The 18902-nt window shown below is 41.6% G+C and overlaps 1 protein-coding gene across 3 annotated transcripts in view; it reads left to right on the forward strand.

Annotated features, from left to right (window-relative positions):
- Positions 1–18902, forward strand: part of RBMS1 (RNA binding motif single stranded interacting protein 1) — a 141559-nt gene that overhangs the window by 37491 nt on the left and 85166 nt on the right. The window contains exon 1 of one of the 3 annotated variants that reach the window (XM_015634581.3): positions 14303–14580. The exons of the other annotated variants lie outside the window; for them this stretch is intronic. Within the exon in view, the coding sequence (XP_015490067.1) occupies positions 14518–14580 (63 nt within the window). The 5' untranslated portion in view covers positions 14303–14517. Of the gene's footprint in view, positions 1–14302; positions 14581–18902 lie in introns of those variants that run through there. 3 annotated transcript variants of the gene reach the window in all.

The raw sequence follows: 18902 nt of genomic DNA on the forward strand, positions 1-18902 counted from the left end.
GATTATAGTCTTATCTGGTATATAGGAATTTTGCAATTTTATGATGGCTATTATTACTTAATTACTAGTTCATCGAGACTTGCGGTGTTTTACAAGCACCTAGCAACAGAGAAAAAGCCAGGATTCGTTCCCCACTGGGTTTTGTAAACTGAACAAAAAAGTCACTTTGGATTGACACCTGTGAAAACAAGATTTCTGTTTATTCTGAACACTCTGCCACAGGGCATTCCCAGCATAAGGTGAAGGCTGGGCCCTGCAGCGTGTGCTGGGGCACTGCCTGCTCCCATGCAGAGCTCTGCTGGCAGAACCACAGAGGCTCTGGTGGAATGTTAGTGCAGCCAGATTGAGAAATCAGCAGACTCTAGGCCTGGCCCTCAGTCTTCAGCGTTATCTGTACACTCTTATCTTGTACTGTAAGAGAATCCAGCTGATTTCAGTAGCTCTCTGGGGCTGGCCTGTGCAAATCAGATTGCAGCATTGAAGTTAGCAACATGATACCCATCATTCCATTACATGGAAAAAAAATCCCACTGTCTGTAAGCTGGACCAGACTGCAGACAACATGCACTTAAAAATGCATAATTAAGGGATTTTTTGATTTTTACCTTTATGATTTTTTTTCCTCCAATTAAGAACAAAATTAGCTAGGGCAGACATTTAGAAGAGTCATGTATGAGGCAGAGAAGAGAACACCATTGTGTCTTATTCCACAGCCTGAACAGATCAGTATCTTAAAAGTAATCTATTAACTGAGGTTTTGTGTGTTTGGTTTTTTAACTAAGTATTTTTGGTGGTATGGTGATACCTGGAATAATTACAAGTTTTAGTGTGCCTATTTCACTGAGCATCAATCTCTGCAACAAGGTTTACACTTAACAATTAAGTGTTTCTTTAACACTTAACATTGTTTCTTTAGCCCAAGTTAAAGTTTTAAGGTAACCCAGGTATGGTAGACATGGATTCAGTGGGTCAGTCAGTTCCATAGATCCAACATGCCTTTTACTTTCAAGTTAAGGGGTGTAAAACATGTAAGGGAAAAAAAAAAAAAAAAGGCAGTGTATATGTATGGACATTTATTTTGCAAAATCTTTGATTGTACTAGTCAAAACTATCTTGATCAAATGTAAGGTTTTCTCTAAGAGTAGCTGTATACTAGATAGTAGACACCAGAATTTTGATAGCATTTGTTCTGTATAATTTTTTCTTTCTTCCTTTTTAATGACCTATTAATGCCTCAAAAACTAAGGTGCTGTTTAGATTGGCTCATGGCCTTGTGTCTTCAGGAAGGCACTATGCCCCAACACCTAAACCATCCTGGAAAACAGATTATGCCCCTCCCTGCAGTGACTCCATGACCCTTCACACCTAGCCAGTGTGAGCTGGCTGTGTAACTAGAGACCCACAAAGTTATTACTGTCTGGGCAGCTAAGAGTATCAAATACTATCAAAACCTAACACTGTGACCAGATCAGTGCCTGGTGGGACTGTTTGGCTATGCAGATGTGTCCCAGGTCAGGTAGGAGCACACACGAGCTGCATTGCTGCTGCTGAGGCAGGATGCACAGTTGTGGAGGCAGAGTGGTACCTGGAGCCCACCTAGAACTCCTTACAGCTTCCTGCACTGGTGCCCGTTCGCTGAATGCCGGCTGTGTCACAGCACTGCAGCCAGGTTTGTGGCATTGCTCGAGGGACAGACATGGTGTCACTGATGCAGCAGGCACTGCCCTGGGTAGAGCAGTGGTGACCAGCATCCTCCCAGGTGCTGGCTTTTGGCTGTCTGGGCATTCGGACCATTTGTGGGAGGCAAAGACAGACATGAATAGAGTGACTGTCCACAGGAAAGAGCCTGCTTAAAATGAGATCACTCAGTGGGGACTGCGAGGTTGGAGTAGAAGGGAGGTAAAAAGGGACTAAGAAGTGTGTCCGTTTGGGTAATCTTCAGTTTCGGAGCAGGACAGATGTCCGAGACAATGATGAGGCACAGCTATTGCTGGACTAAAGTTGTCACCTTTCAAAAACTTGGGAAAAAGATGACATACAGTTCGTTTTTTAACTAACCTTTACCAAGAGGAGCCCATTTGTGCCAAGTTTTCACTGCATCGCATCATGCAGCTCATGCAGCTTTGGTCCAGCACAGAGTTTACTTGAACTTCATTTACTATCTCTGGGAATCACAGCATCATTGACTCCAACCAAAATGTGCCAGCCAGTGTTCTTGACATTGCTGTTGCTTATTGCACTGCCCATTTGACTGGATTGTTATTGTTCAGATTCCTTTCTGGTTTTGTAATGGCTGCATTTCACATTAAAGTTCAATGGTTTAATTAAGGAAATGACTGAATAGGAAGTTACTGTAACCATTATTTCAGCTGTTGAAGAAAGATTTGCCCTGCACGTGAGGAAATTTATGAACCAAAGCTTTTTGTTAAATGTGCAACATCTCCACGTTGTTTTTTAAACCACTGATATTCAGATTAATAAATCACACCATTTTCCCTCTCTTTGTGGAGGTTTATTAGTTTGTTTCCAAGCACATAGTATACCACCGTGTCTTTCACTGAAGCATGGTTTTAAACAGAGCTTATTTCCTTTACAAGTTTCTTTGATATTTGAAGGCAAAACTAAGGACATTCTGTGTTTGCAAATGTCTCTCAAAATGAGAACATTTTATGTGCAGCTACGTAAACCCCTGAGTAACTGCTTGCTTTCAGTTTTGAGGCTGGCCAGGGCTCTGCAGTCAGACTGCATCTTGATGTTGCTGTTCCCTCAGCAGCTGGATGGGATTTAGAAGTTCTGTCTCTTTTTCCAGGTCTAGCCAATCCTGTTATATATTACAGCTGCTTTGTACATCAGAACATTAGGCAAACATATATATGAATATCTACAGATTTAAACTGTATCAGTTTTCTTTTCCACTTCATAGCACACCCACATAAAGCAGTTGATTCAGTCCTGCTAAGGAGTGTGGTAATGTCTGCTTTGAAGGGTGGAATATGTGGCTGGCATGGACGTGGAGAGGGAATGCTGTGGCAGGGAGAAACATCTCTTAAATCAGGTCTGCTACAAGTGAATTCTCAGTGAAGAAAAGGTGCTCATATCTATTCAAGTAGTCCCAAGTCCCCATTCTGCCAAATGGATCAAATTGCTTTGATCAGCTACCAAATAATTGCAGTGGGACAGTAAATAGTATTAAGCACTATCTGTCTTCTGAAGCCTGAAGTTTCTCAGCTTGTAGAGGCAGGGTTTCCTATCCCACTTCCACCCCCCCATATGTTTACTTTATAGTTTACAGTTCATGAAAGAAGCAAGAAGGAGGAGTAGTCCGGCAGAAACCGAGATGTGTAGGTAGATACCATAAAATAATTTCCATTGTAGGGTGAGCTGCCTAGCAGGCAGTCAACAGTGACAATCAAGAAGTAGCTGGTGGTTAATGAGAGACACGTTGCCTGGCTGGTCTAGCATTTTAACAAAGGAGTTCTAGCACAGTTTTGATTCAACTCAAATTTTATCAGCCAAACATAATAGGAAATTAGTAATTAGACAGTTCTAAGTATTTTAACCAACTATAGTTGAGGAATCTGAAATATAGATTATAAGAGGATGTGCTATTTTAAATGGAAATGTTATGGTAATACATTCCAGAATTAACCTTTTAGTAAATTTAAGACTGCCTTTTGTTTTGCTAAAAAATTAAAGGTCGTCTACAGTTGTGACATTTCAAAGACTTAGCCCGACTTTTTTAGTGGAAATAAACAGATTTTTTTCTGTATCCTACAATGACATTAGTAAAACCGACAGCAAGGAATCCCAGCATGAGTTGTTATTTGTGATGCTGCTTAGGCTGATTTGTGGCCAGGTATTGTTTAATTTTTTTTTAAAATGAAGATGCAAACTGGGCTTTATTTTTCAGTTTAATTAATTTTTATCTCAAAGACTCAACTTCTCTTATTTTTCTTTTCCATTCTGTTGGAATGAAGAAAGAAAAATTTGGTCAAATCTGCTGGTAAAACTAATGCACTGAATATAGTCACCAAGGGATTCATGCAGCTCTCATGTATTTTTTTCACTTTGGCTTAGTTTCTGCAAAATCATGTGCCTACATGATTTACACCCATGAACTGTCATATTGTATGTCTTTGCTAGGAAAAAAAGGTTTATTCTATCTCAAGTTACCGAATACTGAATCAGATTTAAGAAAATCAAAGACCTCGTAGTGTCAGAAAAAGTTAGGAGTTAGTTACTGGTGGCAGGAGCAGCTGAAGTTAGTATTACAACATGAAGATTTTTCTTTACTCATGCCTCCTGTCATTACATTTGTACATTTTACAATTCTGATTTCAGAGCACTACTTTTTCTCTGAGTAACCTCACTTGCATACATGCAAGCACAGAAGTTAATGGTGTGCTTACACACTCTGAGGCACTGCTGGGAACAACCCTTCTGTGGAATGAAGTAGCAGCTTTAGTGGAAATATAATGAACAAGAGGATTAAAATGAAAGCATTTAGGCATATTTAGATTTTCAACTTTCATGTCTTTTAAGTGATATCTGTAATTCTGATGAAAATTCTCCTTGAGTTGTGAAACAGTGGGCTCTACTCAGAAAACAATCTAGAATTCCTTGGATGCAAAATGTATTTTTTCACTTAGTGCAGAATGTGATTTATATAACATCTCAGCTGACATGATCTGACATGTTTTTATGAATTCCTTTGCAAGGCAAAAGTGCCTCTAGTTGCAATTTATAGTAATGAGACTGTCTGCTGTAGAGTGACTGATTACAATGAAGGTATAAGAAGCAGGCATGTTTGCCTTTCCAACTCATTACCCTTTCCTTGTTTCTCAAGTACTAAGCCCATGTTCTGGAGCAGTGGTGTCTGTGGGCCTCCAAAAGCATTCTGTTTGTCCAAACACATTTTTGTGTACTTCACCAAATATAGTCAGATGGTACTTTGGACTGGAGTTCAGCTAATTGGGTTGAGTACTATATCTGACAGATAAATTTGAAAAATATAACAAAGCTCCATCTGTAAACAAATTATGTGAACAAATATTTACATGAGAACTTTTCAATGATCTTTAGAATAGTGAGTGGCAAATTTTGTCTTAGGGTCAAAAGCAATATTACAATTGTGCCTGGTTTTCTCCATTATGTACTTATGGATTATACGAAGGGACAAGTGGACCAGGTCCTAAGTGGGCAGTTGTTTGCTTGTGGTTTTGATGGATAAGGAGCAAAAAAAAAGCCTGATGTGTGTGCATGGGCATATATTCACAGTTTCATGTTAAAATACTATTGAGAAAATTATCCAAATTTAAATCCTGATAGAAGAAGATAATCTATTTCCTCCTAGTAAGTACTTAAAGAAAGTTCCCATAGCCATTTGCTGAAATAATTTTTGTCTTAGAGCCCCATTCAGCAAACACAGCTGGGAGTTTTGCTCTTCTGAGAAATGAGTGTAGCAGGCTGTACTTACAAGCACGGAAACATTGTGAAGATCTGGCCCCTGGGGAGCTTAGTGCAAAATTCTTTTTGAGCATCCCAGAATGGAGAAAATCCTGACTATGCAGAGCCTCTGACAGAAGCTGCATTAGTGGAAGATAGGGGGAGGAGTTGCCAAGGCAGTGAAGAACTTCAAAGAACACTGGAACTAGGGGCGAAAGTTCAGCCTAATTCTTCTGTTATCTGAACTCACTCACCCACCTCTCTTGCAGTGCATCTGCATAACATGTCTGGGGTCTGGTTGTTGCAATAAGTTCACTTTTCTGGAATAGCACTAGAGATGTATTGTTAAAAAAAATGGTTTTCAGTGAAAATGTTTTGAATAAATTTCCATGTGGGAGGCCTAGACTAAGCGAAGCCACCTAGTCTGCTTCCAGGAGGGACACACACCTTCCCACCTCGCCTTCCCCCAGCTGTGTGCTCCTGCCACTTAACTTATGATGGTCTTGTTAGACACCTCAGTGATCCAACTTAGCTCCCTGCCATGGCAGAAAGAAAAGCTGCTGGGTTAGTGACTTGAATCAGTTAGCAAAAGGAACAGTGGATTAAGCAAAGGGCTTATAACCACGAAGCTCAGAGCTGGGGGTAGGAGTAGAAGCTTTCTTCCTTTTCAGCATCTCTGAGCATTAAAGGTATTGAGGAATAAACTCAGTAAATCACAAAAGCACAATGTAAGTGCTTTCATTCTGGGTGAAATCTGTGACTTGCTGGTAAATCTATTGATCAGACCAGGATTTCATTTCAGGTTTTATCTTTGATTTATGTGCATTGATATTCATGAGCAGAACTTTGAAATATGGTTGTGCAGTATCTGATAAATACTTTGAATCCAACTCAAGAGAATGTGTTAAAAACAACTCTAAGAATCTATTTACCTAAATAAATGTAAAACTTAATTATGATGCAATAAAATATTTTCCCACCATGATTTGTGCTGCTGCCAGCCCATGACACTTAGTATGGAACATTAGTAAATAAGTCTATGAGTTACTCCCAGAAATAAATTGTCCTAGCCATCTTGATTAATTTACTGATTGCTGAACATAAATATTCAGATCAAATCTGAATTTAAATTACAGAAACTCAAATGCTGACGGTGAAGACAGAGACTTGGGGTAGCAATGCAGTTGGTTGCTAGTTTAGCTCAGAGTAGAAGTGCCAGAAACCCCCTATTTGCAGCTGATGGATAGACTGTGTGTCAGAAGATGGCTTTGGTGTTCAGCTCCTGCTTATCACCTGTCTGTGGTACATCAACCACACCCTACGCCTTCAGGATGCTATAGCCCTTAGGGGAAGGGCTGCATCAGCAGGAGCTGTACCCTTCTTTCACCTCTGAGGGTGGGCTGTGCAGGTTACTGGGGCACGGGGAAGCTTCCAATGCCAATGCTGAATGCCTTGTTGGTGGAGGTCTTTCATTGCCATGACCATGAGCCAGATGACCTTTATAAGCACTGAATTTACATGGGAGAAAATTTTTTCTTGTTCTGAAGATGCATCTGTCGATCATTTTGTTCTGTTCTATATTGATGTTGTGGAGGTGCTGCACATGTAGCAAGTAGACCATTTCAAAACTCAGAGGGGTAGACCATGTACTTTTAGAGGAAAAATACAATTTACAGCTTCTTTGGCAGACTGAAATACATAATGCCTCTCAGAAATGTAAGCTATTCCAGATACTTCAGGACTATTCTATCAAAGTTTATGTAGATATTTTAATTTTAAAGATATTGAAAATGAGATAAGATTAAGGCTCATTATTGAACGTTTGCTTAACTTCTGACACATGACTTTGTTTCTTCACTTTGTACTCTAAATTAGATCATTAAGATCAGATTGTGCATTATAAACAAACACCTTTCTGTTTATAGGTGATTATAAAACAAACACAGAGGGTAAAGGCTGTAATTTTGAAACAGATAAAAATTTATATGTCCCTTTGAAATCTTTATGTAAATTAGTTTCTCACACCCCAGCTGAGATGATGTAAATGGACCCCACAGAGCTGGTATGGTGTTGATGGTGTACTCAGGGGAGTTGGAGCACTGTAAAGACATTTGCAGGTCAGAAATGAAGTTAATTGACAGGGAAGTGTGTGAAGACAGGAAAAATTTGCACAGTGCTTGTCAGTGGGTAGAGCTGTCAGTTCTTCACTTGACTACTAGTATTTGTCGAACAAACACGACAGGACTGCGTTTCAGGGAATGGAAAAAAAAAAGCAAGAAGAGTCATCTTAGGACAACAACTTTGGAAAGAGTGGTGTTTCATGGTTTTGTTCCATGGTACCCACATGTATGCACCTACTGTACACAGTCCCCAGTCTGGCCCGTCGCTGTCCCTGTGAGCCTGCTGTCTGCAGCAGAGCTTTGCACAACAGAACCTGCTCTGGCTTTTCCTCAGGTGTTCTTCAAGCCCATGCTTGAGTGTACAAGCCTGATTTTGCACTAGTGATGACAACTCCATCTTTTTGATGTATCATATCATACGTGACTTTCTCTGTCTTCTTCCCTTTTTTCCATGTGTGTTATTATTCCTGCCTGCTCCTTGTTGGATTAGTACCAAATCTGCTTACTATGCAAATAGTGCCTGTTTCATTCAAGGCTTCAAAATGTATGTCCCTATTTATAGATGTGTAAAGACCAGGCAAGAGGCTGAATTTTTTTTCATATAGCAGCAGTGCACTGACAAATCTGAAGCTGTTTCTTGGCCTTAGATACCAAAAAAACAAGACACAAAGGAATAAAATTTATGTCTGGCCAATTTGTGGTCACACCTTCCACTTTAACCATTGTTCAGTGATATATCTTTTCATTTTCATTAACTGTTTTCAATCTTCAAACAGATTTTAATTGTAGGAGTCTTTTAATATTTTCTTTCTTATTTCTAAAATTCTCATGAAATAGTAACCATTCAATCCTGGTTAATATGGTGAATAATGTCATCCAAGAAAAGCCGGCACACCAAAATTGAACATACTGTGGCTAGAAAGAGCCTGTTTTCTGGTTAAGAAACAGAATATGTTACCCTGCTTTAGAGCCCCACAAAGCAAAGTTTTAGAAAAAATGTTTGTGTATTTCTAGATTTTGCTTCATCTTTTATTAATATCTGTATTAAAATGTAAATATGTAAATATAGAAAAATCAAATAGCTGCATGAAATCATTGTTTCCTAGAAAATGCTTAGCAAATATTTTTGCTTTATTTTTCTATTGTTCCATAACGTTTTTCCACACAAAATGTAAAAATACACAGTCAAAAAAACATGTCAAAATAATAAGCTATTCTTAGAAGTCTCTGTTAAAAAATAAATATTATTCAATATAATGTTGATGAACTTTCTACATAGTTAATAGCAAAACAGAAAAAACAATAGGCTTTATCATTTTGGACAGACTATTATTTTATTCTACAATATATTCGGCAACTGTTTACACACTTTGTGTTTTAGTTTCAAACAAGTGTCTGGCATCATTATCAGGCTAATGGCAGAAATTAGATCTTTAAGCATCATTTCAGTTCATTCCACAAATGAGGATTGGATTTTGTCTTGTGTTTTAATTACTGATTATGAGCAGCCTCCTTAAATTTCTCTTACATATTAATCCTTTACGGTAATTATGTTTCATACTTGTGCTTCCCAGAATATACAGGATATATTTAGGAAGGGGATTTGTTTGACAGTGGAAATGCTTCTGTAAAGAAGTATCTCGTCATGTCTTTGAAATAATAAATAGTGCTTTCCATATTATAAAATGCTGGCATGGCATTAACAGGAGATTGTGTTGCTCACTATGTTCATATTCTTAATACCAGTCATCAGCGAAGGAATGGCAACAATTATGTATAATTGTGCAATTTATATTAAGTGTCTTTCCAAGAACGTTTAAGGAAGCATGGAAGGAATGAACAGCAAGCCAAAATGAATAGGAGTCAAAGCATGTCACTGGAAGTGCAGCCTCAGTGGCCACAGCAGATGCATTCTGCGAGCACTGCAGGGAGCAGAGGACTGCTCTTTTTTCACAGTGAGCTGTTGGATTTAGGGTAAAAGCCTCTACAGTATAGGTGATGGGAAGATCAAAGACAGATTGGAAGGCTCCCAGAGAATGAGCTGATGCATTCAGATAAAAAAAAAATCTATCACAGTGATTGCGCACATGTATTTTATAATGAACGATAATATGCCGTTGTTTTTTTTTTTCCTAGTGTGGAGTACAAGTAATTTGGTACTTTGGTACCAATGTTTGAAATAGTACAGCTGGAAAAGATTATTTGTTTTCCCTTTTCAGATCATCATGGAGATTTTTTTTCTTATTGTTAAATATATTCATGTGATTATTTTGAAAACTGCATTCTTAAACAGCAGCTCCTCATTGTGTATGCAGTACCTCACTCTTAGCAGATCATATACTTCTGCAGAAGTCATTGTTTCATAGTAATTTTCTTTTTCTAGTAAAAAAAATTATGGAAGATTTGATATATAAAGTGATTGGCATGTTCACAACATCACTATGTCTCATTTCTACTGACCTCTCCTCATCCTCACTTAGCTAGATACAGATTTCTTTCATTACCTGCATACTGGGAATACTTAAATAAAAACAATTAATTATGAGATAACTTATCTCTGAAGGAGCCTCCCATGTAATGAAGTTTACTCTGTTCCTTTGCTGTTAGAAATTCTTTTCATGCTTTTAGTTCTGATAGATTAATTTAAGCCAAAAATTAAAAATCTGCCTCTGTATGATACTCAGCTTCACATATCCCTTTATTAACACTTTACAGGAAATGCTTGATATCTCTCAAAGTTCAGCCCTGCATTCTATTTCCTTGGCTTGCAAGTATTTTTGCACTGTTGTGGCTCAGCTTCCTGCCTACTTTAGTTTTTATCTTTCTCCATATGATGAGAGGATGGATGCTCAGAGAACTGAGCATTGTGGCAACAGTCTCCTCAATACCCTCAAGGTGGGGAAATGAGGTGTCCACAGTCATTTCTCCACTAATGGGTCTTCAGAAGACCCTGAAGTGGTCAGGAGAACGGAGCTGAAGGAAATTCAGGAGATCCAGTTTGGACTCAGACTGTAAGTTTCCCATTTAAAGCAGATCCAGGGCTGAGAGACCATCTGTCCTACAGAGGCACTGAATGCCCTGAGGGGAAATAGCTACTTTGGTTGAATTTTGAGATAAGTAAGGGAAGCCATGAATTTGATTTAGAACAGCAATAGAAAAGTAGCAGCTTAACTGTGTAGAACTGTTTTTAAAATAATGGCTTCGTTTTGCTAGTCTACTATTTGTTAAGATTGATAAACAATACTGGAAAGATTCTTGAGTTCTTTCAGTTGTTTCCAGGTTTCCAGACAGGTCTTTCTTTCTGTATTTACACCATCTCCCTGCAAATCTACAAGCAAACAAACAAAACAGAACATGTAAATTGCTGCACTGTATTTCCAAAATGCACCAGAGCTGCTCATAAGTTTTCCTTATTTTTTCCCTGAATAAGCAACTCTGGGTAATTTAAAGAAGTTCTGAATGATTTATAGAGGCACTCTTAGACCCTGTGGTCACCCTTTTCCCTCAGGATTAAAAGGAATTGCTCATTTATAACTGCAAGCAGCAATATGCCTGGCTACCTGCAAGTCTGTTAACACCTGTTGTATGCAGTTAATAACAAAGTCCTTGAAAATATGATTTTTATGATAACATTTGCATACATTTTGTAGATTAGGCGTCTCAGTTTTGGCATTGCTAATTCAGTAAGACTGAGACTGTTCTTTGAAAACAAAGCATGCTTCTAGCATCTCAGAAAATATGTAGGAAAACTGTTGTCAGTACCTGAACTGACATATCACTGCACAAGTACTGAAAAGTCCAGACACTTCCCTTGAGCTTTATCAACATAATCTCAAATACAGGGTTTTACAAAGGAATAATTTTGCCTATGTTCTGGAGTAAGAACAAAGCAGCTTTTCCATATGAGCATAGCTTCAGATTGGAAGGGACCTCAGGGGATCTCTTGTCCAACTTCCAGCCCAAAGCAGCATCAGCAAAAAGATCAGGTCAGGTTACTTTGGGCTGTATACATTCTGGTCTTGAAAATGCTCAAGAATGGAGAGTGCACAGCTCTCAGAGCAATGTCTGGCTGTCTTGATGTCCAGTCAGAAACTCTATTGCTTCAATCTAGCTCTGCTGTCCCTTTCTCTCCAGACACACTGCTGTAAGGAGTCTGGTTCTGTATTCTTGATAACATTGTCAAATCTATTGGAAGGCAGCTATTCCCTGTTTGAGACAAAAATGGAGAAAGATTACTCAAGCCTTTTAAAAAGAACAGATAATGTTGATAGGCACATTAGCACTTAGGAAATTATATCAAGTTTTCTTTCCAGAAAATTCTGTAATGAGTTCTTCCTTAACAAAAATAAATAATCAGATAATGTTAGATTATGATCTTGTAGATGTTTACAGGATTATATTTGTTGTTATGTGTTTTCCTAATATGTTAGGAAAGAGAATACTGGTAACAGAGAGAAATGTGCCACATACTGAATCTAAGGGAGGGAAATCATGTCCAAGTCACAAGAAGACTTGGAACAAGTGACAACAGAGAGGACAAGACTGCAGCGTTTCAGATATTGCTTCTGAATATTCTTGAGAGCCTTCCCTGGTATGACAGTGACTGAGACCCAATCGAGCATATAGTGTTTACATCCCTCCAGCCTCTTCCCTGGGGGATGGGGCAGGAAGAGGAGAGGAAAGGAAGCAAGGGATGATTGATGGCTTTTGAAAAGCTTTTCCCAGTGAGGGGAAGGTGTGGTCAGTATACACATCTCCAGCTAACAAAGCCCTCCCGTAGGCAGAGCAGATGTAAGCTTTGTCACCCCTTTGGGGTGACTGCAACACCGTCCAGAAAATATTTTTCTTGTTTTTATGTTGAGAATAGAGATCTGAACAGGAGAAGTAGCCTGTCACTGTTCCATTTTGTACTGCTTTAGGACAGTTCTTCAGCAATGAGTCTGGTTGTGATATCTGTGACCAAGGGGCTGAAATAAGTAAGACTGGAGCACAAATCGACTGCTCTGTGTGGTACATCTCAGGAAGGCATGAGCACACAGCTACATTTCTGTCAAATTAAGCCACAGGTACATGAACATATTAAGCCAATATAATCTGATACTGCTGCCAAAACAAGCACTCATATCCACCCTCTTGCCCTTGCCTATTTTTGCTCACTGTTACCCCCTCCATTACACTGGCACAAGCAGCAGCACAGCCACACACTGAACACAACAAAGGAAATGATCTGGAGGAAAATTTACCTAATCAGAGGAAAAAAACAAACCCAGAATCGGTTGCTGAACTGTTGCTTTTTCAGCATTGATGCCAACTGATATGTTGGGAAGCAGGCATGAGGCCTTAACCAGACCAAGGAATCTGAATTTATCCTAGCATTAAGCCTCTGTGCTAGCTTTATGCCAGCAGTGGGAATACAAATGTTGCATGATCCAACATGAAGTTAGGGTAGTACAGACAGACAGTACCTGACCTGACATAGAGTCTGCTGGTACAAATTTATTCTATCAAATATTTTCCAGTGCCAGTGTTCACCATGTGGCTGCAGTGATTTTCATCCAGTACTAGTAGACCATAAACTTGTGTTATCAAATCAAGGCCAAACGGAATGAGATCCATTTTAGGACTTGAAAGAGGGAAAAAAGGGAAAGTTATGCAGAATGTAGTTCTGCCAAGTGTTGATGCTTTCCTATCGTTCACTGTATTCAGAAGGGCTCTGATCTGTAGTAGCAGTATATTAGGATACCAAAATACTTATTTTTAAGGAAGTCTGAAATTGAAGATTATACCTTTTTGTGAATATTAGCATTGTCAGATATTATTTGGCTTTTTCAGTAATGAACTACCTGGCAATTTTCTGTTTCTTCCCAGCAGTTTCCCATGGCCGTGTTGGGGTGTATGGGATCGGGGCCACCGTATTTTCAGAAAGAGGAAGAGAAACCAAAAGGTGCCGGATGATGCATATCCGTGACAGAAGTTCTACAGTGTCACTGATCAGTCAATGGTCTGACAGAGCAGTAGCTCTGGACTTTCTTAGAAATTAGATTGTCAACATCAGTGGGTAATGTAAATACAGTAATATAAACAGTGCAGACTACCAGGAGTGAAGTTGGGAACTCCTTGGCTCCGTACGTCCCAGTCTTACGGCCTCAGAACTATAACGTTTACTGGGCCTAAATTTCGTGAAGAAACTTAAGAATTTCCCCTCGCTTCCCAAAAGCTGCCTTGAGGCACTGGAGAGGGCTGTGACCGGATGTTCCTCCCCCCTCCCCATCCCTAGTCAAGAAAAACTTAAAGAGAGTTTAAGGGCGCAGTGTTTATCGCCTCGGAGCGGTCAGCCCCGCAGTCGGGGGGTGTCGGGGGCGCGGCAGTCCCCGCCGCAGCCGGGATGTCCCGCTCCGGCCGCTCGGGGGTCGGGACCCCGCCGGGCGCGCCCCGCGGCGGAATGCGCGGCACGCGGGCCCGCCGCCCCCCCGCGCCCCTCTCAGGCGCAACCATTGCGCGGCGCGGGGGGGTCCGCGCCCGCCGCCCCGCTCCGCGCCTCCCCGGGCGCCGCGCCCCGCTCCGCGCCCCCCTCCCCGCGCAGGACGGGGCGGGGCGCGAGCACCGCGCCCGCTGCGCGCTTCCCGCCGCGGCTCGGCGCTCCGCCGCCCGCTCCCTCCCCCTGCTGGGCGGTGGTTGAGGCCGGCGGGAGGTGGGGCCGGGCCGGGCTGGGCTGGGGCAGCCGGCGGCGGTCAGCGGGGGCCCGTGGATGGCAGCCTGGGCGGCCGCCGCGGGGTAGGGTAGGCGCGGAGCGGGGCCGGGCAGGGCGGGGGCCGAGCGGAGGGTTCGAGGAGCCGCAGCCGGCGGAGAAGGCACGGAGGCGGAGAGCGCCCTGCAGCCCCGCCGCGCCGCAGCCCGGCGGCCGCCAAAGTTGCTCCCCATCCCGAGGGGGAGCGGGGGATCAGGCGGGGCGATGATCTTCCCCAGCAGCAACAGCAGCGCGGCGGGCGGCGGTCGGACCCCCTATCGGAAGCAGGTAAGGGAGGGGGTGTGTGGGTTTGTGGCTCCCCCGCGTTCCCCCCGCAGCCCCGGGGTGCTGGGGGAGGAGTGGGGAGAGGGTGGCGACCGGCTTGCAGCCTGCTCGCTTCTCGAGAGCTGGGATTTGAAAAAAAAAAAAAGTATTTATGTATTAATTTAATTATTTTATTTTATTTATTTATTTATTTTAAAGCTCCTCTTAGGAGCCGCGCCGTGACCTTGGCGAGTGCCGGGGCGGCCGCCGGCGGGTCACCTTCCCGGGGCGTGCGGGGCGGTGCGGGGCGGCCGCCGGGGCCCGGGCGGTGCCGGCCCCGCCGGGCTCGGCAACAGGTTAGAAAGGACCCAATGTCGCAACAGCGAAACTTGGGGCTGGGTGTTTTTCGCTCGGCGTGAAATGAGCGAGGGAATCCGGGCGCAGTTTTTCTTTCAAACAACCCTCCAGAAAACCTCTGCCGCCTTTCGGGTGCGCCCCAGCTTCCCCTTAGGGGGACACAGGGGGGTACCCTGTGACATTTTATGGGCAGAGAGATCTCTGTGATAAGCTCGGAGCACTCGCATCTATGGAGTTGTACTGAAAGAGTTATTTCTTTGTTTGTTTGTTTAGTCGCTGGAAATAAAATATTTGAAATAGTTGCGTTACAACCTTGCTGGACCGTTTGTCTTCGGCTGCACTTTTTTTGCACACAAGACGCAATGTTGGTATTAATCTTGCATTATTTACTGCTTAGTGTATTATTTTTCATTGACTTTTCGATTAAATTAAAAAAGGAAACGAAAAAACCTCACTTTTTAAGTTACTGGGAAAGCGTGCTCTGTGTGTGTGTGCCAGGGGGTAAATGGAGTAGAGGTCACTGACAAGCTACCGGCTTGACAAAGCATGCCAAAAATACTATGGCAGGCTTCTTTCCAGGTGAGAAAAAAATCCTTCCGTGTCTGCTGCACTTAGTAGCTGAAACAAGTAATTTGATGGGTTCAGTCAGCAATCCTGGGGAAGTTTGTCCTATTTTGCTTGGGGTCAGAATGCATTAAGGGTAGAAATAGGAAATCAGGTATCACTGATGCACACAGTGAAAGGTTTCATATAAGTAATGAGGACATAGGCTTGGAAATTTTGAACTCTTGGTGCATTGTTGGGATGACACATGATCCATGTGGCTAACCTGCATGACAGTGAAAGTTAGACTCTCATATTTTCTTGAAGCTTAAGTAAAAAATGCCGTTTCCTTTCTCCTCCTTGTTATTTTATAGAAATATCTTTTTGATAAGAATCATTGGTGTGTTATCTCAGCAGTGCTCTGCAGATGCTGCCCAGCAGTGCATGGAGTTATCTTCACATCTTGTACTCAGAGTGTTCAAGTCCATACATAACAAAACATGCTTATTGTGCGCGCTGGTTTTGGTTTGTTGTTAATAAATGTCCTGGATACGCCCATGCTGATCATCTTGTCTGGTGCTCCTGCATACTTTATAAATGAAGGCAGTGCATCAGATACTATTTCGTGCTCACCCTGAGAGGACCATTAATCAAGGCCCCATGTGTGGCTGTGCAGTGTGTCGGGTTCGGGGCAGGGTGTTGGCAGGAGCCGAGGGCAATGGGGCCAGGCCTCGTGCTGGCAGGGCTGTGTTTTATGTGCGGATGTGAGTTTGCCTGCTGGTCTGGAGCAGGCTGATAAGATGCTCTTCTTTTCATAGTGCACTCCTTAGATTCAAAGAGCTAAAAGGGCTGGCTGAATGAGAAAAACAAACAGACCCTTTTCCCCCAATAGGCAAAGAAAGAAATGAATGCAGGGGTATTATGTGGGCTTAAGACCCTGGGTACCAAAGGTTTCTTTTGTTAGTGTGTAGCTATTCTCTGCTCAAACACTTCCTACATAAGGAGCCAGGGTTTGTGCTTTTCTCCAGTTAAGTCCATGGAAAACTCCTATTAACTTCATTCATGTAGACTAACGTCGATTAGCAATTGGCTTTCTGATCTCCCTTTCACTCAGACTTCACCTGCAGGGGTGAGCTGATCTCAAACCATGCTGAAGAGTGCTGCAAGCCTAATTTTTCAACCACTGATAATTAAGAAAAGTTGAGATTAAGTCTCTGTATGCTCTGTGTAACCCATATTCAGATGATTGCGTTATAGTTGAGCTTCAGCTGAGACACTAGGTACTGTTAGTGTAGGAAAAGTTGTCAGCCAGTGTCTCTAAAAGGAGGAATTAGATTTCCTATGCTAACAGTGTGTAGTATGTGAAGCTGAAACAATTTTAAGTAGCTGGTAAGAGAAATTAAAATTTTTTAAGCAGCTTGTATGCCTCATGGTATTTTAATACATATCAAAATAATAAAAGAACACTTCATGCTTAGTGCTATCCTGTTTAATTTTTAAGAGTTTATAGCAGATTCAGCTGAAAAAAATGAGTGATTAAATGATAAAAGGCAAGGTGACACTACCTGATTTATTTTTCAGGCATTGTAATATAATGTGTATTTCGACCTTAATTTAAAACATTGACAAAATGCCATATAGATAGAGTAGGTTCAAATCTTTACCCCTACTGTCTTTTTGTTTTCCCAAATAACTATGTTTGTTTTATAAACAAATCCGTGCTTATTATATTATGTTTGTTACCTGTTGTATCTACAGTGTGCAATTCAGGCATGTAGGAGTGAGTCAACACTGTCAATTTCAGGTCAGATTTGATTGGCCTGATCATCTCTCTTCTAGAGTACTTGTAAGAATACTAAAATGTGGTCACTGCTCAAAAGGGTTTCCTGCATTATGGGCAGACAGGCATATTAAAAATACTGTTACCAGGCTTAAAATTGAGATGTTGCTTAAATGAGTGACAGCTCATCTGAGAATTAATTTGAAATGCAGATGTAGGTCTTGTTAAAGAATGAAAGCCACGCAATATCTGCAGTAATAACTTATCACAACACTCACAGCCATACATCCTGTCTGAAAAAGCTAGATGTAAGCTAATATTTTGCTATCAAGGTTACTTGAGCTATTGCAAAGAATGCAGGTGTGTGCATCTGTAGTGAAAACAAAACAAAATGACATACAATAAACTGCTTAATACAGGCTTTTTTAGCTCTTGGTTTGTTGAGAACAGGATGATTTTCTGTCCCTCCTCCCACTTTTGTCATTCTCATGTAAATCGGGAGGCGCTCCTCTGAAGTAAATATTTCTACACTCTGTAAAATTATCGTAAATGGAAAATTAGGCTTTCTCCTGCCATCTGCTCTTTGAATCTACAGAGCTACTCGAGCTATTTGATTAGGGATTTTAAATTGCTTTGTGCAGGGAGGTTCCTCTGCTCTCAGGTTTCTCGAAGAGGAAGCCAGAAGCAGCTCTGGAGGCCTTCGAAGGAGGCGAGTGCAGAGTCCTACCAGCACAGCCTGGCTGCTCAGCCCAGTGTCTCTGCCTTTTAACAGCTTTGCCCAGTAACAGTGGTTCTTGTCACATTTTGATGAGTGTAATGTTTATCTCGCCAGCATAAGGAGATTTACATAGTTTGCTGCTTTCGAGAAGATTAACTGGGTGTAGCTGCATGTGAGGAATTTAACACTGATTTGATGTTTGGCCTGGGGGGGAGGGGGGACAGACAAAGTTTCTGATCAATCTTTTTGTGTAGCTCTGTTAATATCAAGTGTTGTGTCCGCGGGTCGGGCTTTCTAAAAGTTGAAGGTTAAGGTGGGTTTCTAAGGACAGCTACATGGAGAAAGCTTTTGCCAATCTCGGGCTGAAAGTGCAGATTAGCCTTTCACTCTAACTATAGGTTTAACCTATCAAGAAGCTACACCTGTAATCCTTTACGATTTCCCAGTTGGCGCTGTGTGTGGTGTCTGTGTGTGTGAGAAGGAACCTCATTAAACTTGCAAGACCTTGGCATGGTCATAACTCAAAACATGCAGCTCCATGGAGCAGTCTGTGCCCAGAGGGATTTGACAGGACACCTCCTGTGTGTATGGATGGGGCTGCGGAGGGGGAGGCTGAGGTGCCTACCATTGAGCAGATATCTGTGGTTACAGAAATAAATGGGATTAGTTTCTCTTTCTTTCTCTCAGAACTAGAAGAATTGTAATTTTGTATCACTGGCTTGAGGTGACAGACTCTATTTCCCTTTACATTGTATACAATGTTAAAGAGTGTACCTTGGTTTCACAAAACTGAACTCCGGCATTAAGCACAAGCTACTTTAATTTTTTAAATGCATCTATGAGATTGTGAAGTTCTACTTCATTCTCAAGGGAGCAAAACTATTCAGTCAGTGGGTTTCTATACTTGTACCAAAACGTGAATGAAAGAAGTAAAAAGGAAATAACCAT

This window comes from Parus major, chromosome 7 (genome assembly GCF_001522545.3).
Source record: "Parus major isolate Abel chromosome 7, Parus_major1.1, whole genome shotgun sequence".
NCBI classification, from domain to species: domain Eukaryota; kingdom Metazoa; phylum Chordata; class Aves; order Passeriformes; family Paridae; genus Parus; species Parus major.